The sequence below is a fragment of the Amborella trichopoda genome, chromosome 7 (assembly GCF_054954075.1).
Source record: "Amborella trichopoda isolate Santa Cruz 75 chromosome 7, AtrichopodaSantaCruz75HAP2 v2.0, whole genome shotgun sequence".
In the NCBI taxonomy this organism is placed as follows: Eukaryota; Viridiplantae; Streptophyta; class Magnoliopsida; order Amborellales; family Amborellaceae; genus Amborella; species Amborella trichopoda.
In genome coordinates, this window is record NC_142342.1 from 10,317,929 (window position 1) to 10,322,485 (window position 4,557).

The window sequence follows — 4,557 nt, forward strand, 5'->3', positions numbered from 1 at the left end:
TTTTCAGGCTTGAACGGACAATAAATAAAAAATAGAGAATTCTGTTTTAAACATGCTTGAGGCATGGGTAACAGACAAAACGTGAGTGGCCCCTCGAGCAAGATTGATGATGATATGCATTTGCACTTGTATGCGCTTCCATCATTCAGCACTTAAAGTAGGGTCGTTTTCACTTGCCAATTGAAGACATTGATTTGCCATGTAGATGTGATTGAGAACTCATTCAAGCTATTTATCTCCTAATTGAGTAATCTTAATAATTGAGTAATCTTAATATTGATAATGATAATGATAATAATAATAATAATTTATTATATAAGGGAAAAAAATAAAATAAAAACAGTATAGTGTTCATTAACTCCCTCGAGCAGAGCAACTTGGGAAAATTTATATCATATGAAATTTTAAGATCTGTCAAAGAATCAATAAATGATTATTTTCGAAAAAAGAAATAGATTGAGCAAGGGAGGATTTATGTCATATGAAATTTTAGGATCTATCGAAGAAACAATAGATGATTATTTTTGAAAAAAGGAAATAGATTTTGAGTTTTCAACCCTTACTTCTTGCCCTCCAAAAGGTTAGACGAGCCATATGTTTGGATGTTTTCAAGCACCTCAAGTGTAAGATCTAAAAATTTCTTTTCTCGAAAGCATGGTCCCTCAGGAGCAACCTGTATTTGGATAATAACATTGGCTGAAGATATTATACTCTTGCTGGAGTATACTATCTATTTACACCCTCAGGTAAACCCCACCTAGAATCAATTTTATGACCCAGAATTTTGGGATGCGAAATTTTTAACCCATAGATTAACCTCAATAAAAAAGATTTTCTAATTGCACCTTTTATGCACTTGATAAAACGAATGTCTCGAGATTGAATCAAGATCATTCAATTTTTAGATGTTGAGATCTAAGCATAAGAAAACTCAAATTCAATTTTTTTACTTTTGAGAATAATTATCTAGTGATTCTTAAGTGGGTTCGCAAAATTCACATTCAAAAAAAATTGTCCCAAGTAGAGCTCGTCAAGGAGTAGCAGTAAACTCATAGGAGCATAGTGTACATGTCTTAAATAGAGACCATCAAATTTTTTTAATGTGCTCGAGAAGTGATGGAGTAAGTGTACAGTATTCTCCTACAGAAGCATCTTATTCACAATCCAATCAAACTCTTTATCTTGATGGGAAATGGGCTGAATTAGATGCCAAGAAAACCCTATAAATGGGCCTCCATGAATGAAATTGTGAAAGAACCGCTTGAGGCTCATCAAGCAACGTTTTCCACCTCCCAAATGAATTCTCCAACTCACCTCAACTCACTTTCAGCCCAACATGCCCCAAGTGGTGGGGTGGTGGTGCTAGTGGTCCCCTTCCCTGCGGCGAGCCACCTCAACCAGCTGCTCAACTTTGCCCGCGTGCTCGCGGAGCATGGCCTTCCGGTGGTGTTCGCTTGCTCAGAGACCCACGCAAGACAGACCACTCACCGCTCCGGTGGCTTCAATTGCGCCTCCAACCCGAACCTTCGGTTTCACATCCTCCCCTTCCCGTCATTTCCTGCTTTACTTCCAGACCCAGAGTCCTCTAACAAGTTCCCAGGCCACCTCCAGCCCCTATTTGATGCCACTGAGCACCTCCTTTCTCCACTTACTACCCTGGTGCACGAACTCGCAAGCATTCATCGTCGGGTAGCAGTAATCCATGATGCGCTCATGTCCGTGGCCGCTGGTGCAGCAGTTGAGTGCCTGAATGCCGAGGCGTACAGCTACAATTGTGGCAGCACGTGTGCAACCATATGCTTCCAGAGAGAAGCAGAGGGCCAACAGGAGCCCATCGTGCCGGGCCTGCCTCCTCCTTCGTTTCGTGGATGTGTAAATGACAGCTTCATCGACTTCTTGCCACGGGCTGTGAAGTTCCGGCACCTTGACAGGGGGGTGTTCTTCAATTCCTTCCATGCCATTGAGGGCCAATTCCTGAGCAGGATCGCAAGTAGCCATGTGTGGGCAATAGGGCCGACGGTCCTTTTGCAGAAGAAGCCTCAAGAGCCTCCTCACAAGCTCCATGAATGCATGCAATGGTTGGACAAGCAAGCACCACGGTCCGTTCTGTACGTCTCGTTTGGCACCGTGGTCTCAATGAGTGCAGCAGAGGTGAGGGAGCTAGCACAAGGGTTGGAGGCCAGTGGGCAGCCCTTCCTTTGGGTGCTAAGATACGCCGACAAAGGGGATATATTCGCCGGAAGAGAGGCGGACAGTCCCCGGGGGCTACCAGATGGGTACGAGGAGAGGGTCCAAGGGAGGGGGTTGATAGTGAGGGACTGGGCACCCCAATTGGAGATACTACATCACCCCTCGACAGGCGGGTTCTTGACGCACTGCGGGTGGAACTCGTGCATGGAGAGCATCGCCATGGGAGTTCCAATGGTGGCATGGCCCATGCACTCGGACCAGCCGGTGAATGCACAGCTTGTTACGGGGGTGCTCGGGGTGGGGGTGGCGGTGGGGGAGTGGCACGAGAGGGACGACATTGTTAGGGCAGAGAGTGTGGAGAGGGCGGTGAGGAAGCTGATGGCGTCGGAAGAGGGGGCGGAGATGGGGAGGAAGGCGGCGGAGCTGAGGGACGCCGCCCAACAGGCTGTCGGGGAGGGTGGGACGTCTGGTGCCGCCCTCGATACCTTTCTCGCACTCATCTCTCGGCCATAGATAATGCGTTTACGACGAATAAATGCAGGCTCCTGGAATGGTTAATCTCACATGCTTTAAAAAAGTATTGTTTGTTTTATGCTTTTAGTGGAGCGGATATGGGTCTACGCACGTGTTGGTTCCCTATCCGCAGTCCATGAAAGATCTATTGTTGTTTCGTTGTATGTGCAACTGATAGCTTGGATATTATCACCAAAAAAACAAATATATAAAGTTAGTTATGAAACCTATAAATAGAAACGAAGATTTCTCTGTACTCCCATTTTCTGGCCCCCAATATTTCTAGTTCTCCGTAGTCCCACTTTTTTGGCACCCTATTTCTATCTCTATTTCTGCCGTTATAACATCCCAATCTTTTTTATCCTCCAATCCAATCCAATCCAATCCATCAAGAAACGAAGATTTCTCCGTACTCCCATTTTTTGGCCCCCAATATTTCTATTTCTCCGTAGTCCCACTTTTTTGGCACCCTATTTCTATTTCTATTTCTATTTTTATTTTTATTTCTATTTCTGCCGGTACAAGATCCCAATCTTTTTTATCCTCCAATCCAATCCATCCTTTTAATAGTGTACATTGATCCAAACAAATGGTGAAATGACACCTTTAAGTTCTCTCTTCATCACAAGAACAAGTTGTCCTTTGCAGGAATATGTTAAATTTAGTTTTGTTATTTTACCCAAGCCCAGCTTTTTGTAGTTTTCCGGCCACCCTGTTGCCGAAATTTGGTTGAAATTGCTTTTGTGTGGCCCGCATTTGGTTATATTTTAGCAAACTCGTTGCTTTTATTCAATTTTCCAACCACTACTAGTACCTCGTTTTAGCCATTGGTTCTACTTTTACTTTTGCTATTTTCCAGTGACCCCAATACGCGTTTTTTTTTTCTCTCTCTAGATTCTCTATATTTGTATGTCTTTCATCCAAACCATTGCTTTTGCTATTTTCCTCACACCCCATTAGAAGTCCTCTCTGTATTTCTCTCCATTCATAAATTGTTGCTCTTTTTTGCTCGCCCCATTACACTCTCTCTCTATATAGGTTCTCTCTATCTATCCAGTTTCTCTATATTTCACTATAAACCACCACTTTTTTGCTATTATTGGGCCCCCCATTGCCGGTTTCTTTCTCTCTCTACAGCTCTTATTCCCCTTCTCAAACAATTTGACTACCCAACTTGATTTTATGGAAATTTCAGGCTTCTGGTTCATAATCCATAACTTTTTCCACTAAAACCGACTCCTCCATTGTTTCATCAATCAACCTTTTCTCTCCTTGCCGAAATCTGACTCCGAAAATCTCTTGGTTCAAAATTCCGGCCAACTTTCTAGCAATGGATACCCCTCCCTCTGTTTCTATAGTCTCAAGGGCCATAGTTTTCCCTGATGAGCCTGCAGATTTCAGGAGCATGAAGCTCACGATCTCCGACCTACCGATGCTCTCTCCACTATATCCAAAAGGGCCTACTCTTTTTCCGACCAAAACATTCCGTACCATCAAATAAATGCGGTTACCTACAAAGTTACGCCGGGTAAAATTTGCCTAAAAACCAAAAGAAAACATAAAAAAAATTAAGGAAATGAGGGAATTTTGAAAAATGCATTGGGAAATAGAGGAACAAATTAAAATGACTAAAAAAATGATAAAATTGCAAAGAAATAAAAAAAAAAATACGTGGGCTTAATTGGAATGAAGCCGAACCCACGAGCCAGTACTAGGAAGCCAGGCAATTCAAGTTAAAATAGTCAACGACCCACAAGCCAGTACCAGGCAATTCAAGTTAGAGTAGTCAACGAGCTGATTGTTCTCGTCGTCGGTCAGAGATTGAGGATTGAGCCAGAGACGCTCGCAGTGTTT

General features: G+C 43.3%; 1 protein-coding gene across 1 annotated transcript; it reads left to right on the forward strand.

The window, feature by feature from the left end:
• The first annotated feature begins 1,020 nt into the window (after positions 1–1,020).
• LOC18444066 (zeatin O-glucosyltransferase) lies at positions 1,021–2,908 on the forward strand. Its single transcript, XM_006854244.4, has one exon. It carries the CDS (start codon positions 1,207–1,209, stop codon positions 2,701–2,703), a length of 1,497 nt encoding a protein of 498 aa, XP_006854306.3. The 5' UTR covers positions 1,021–1,206; the 3' UTR covers positions 2,704–2,908.
• Positions 2,909–4,557: the final 1,649 nt, after the last annotated feature.

Bases quoted from the DNA above. Each gene is read 5' to 3' on its own strand.
- LOC18444066 (XM_006854244.4), top strand. From the start codon at position 1,207: ATGCCAAGAAAACCCTATAAATGGGCCTCCATGAATGAAATTGTGAAA.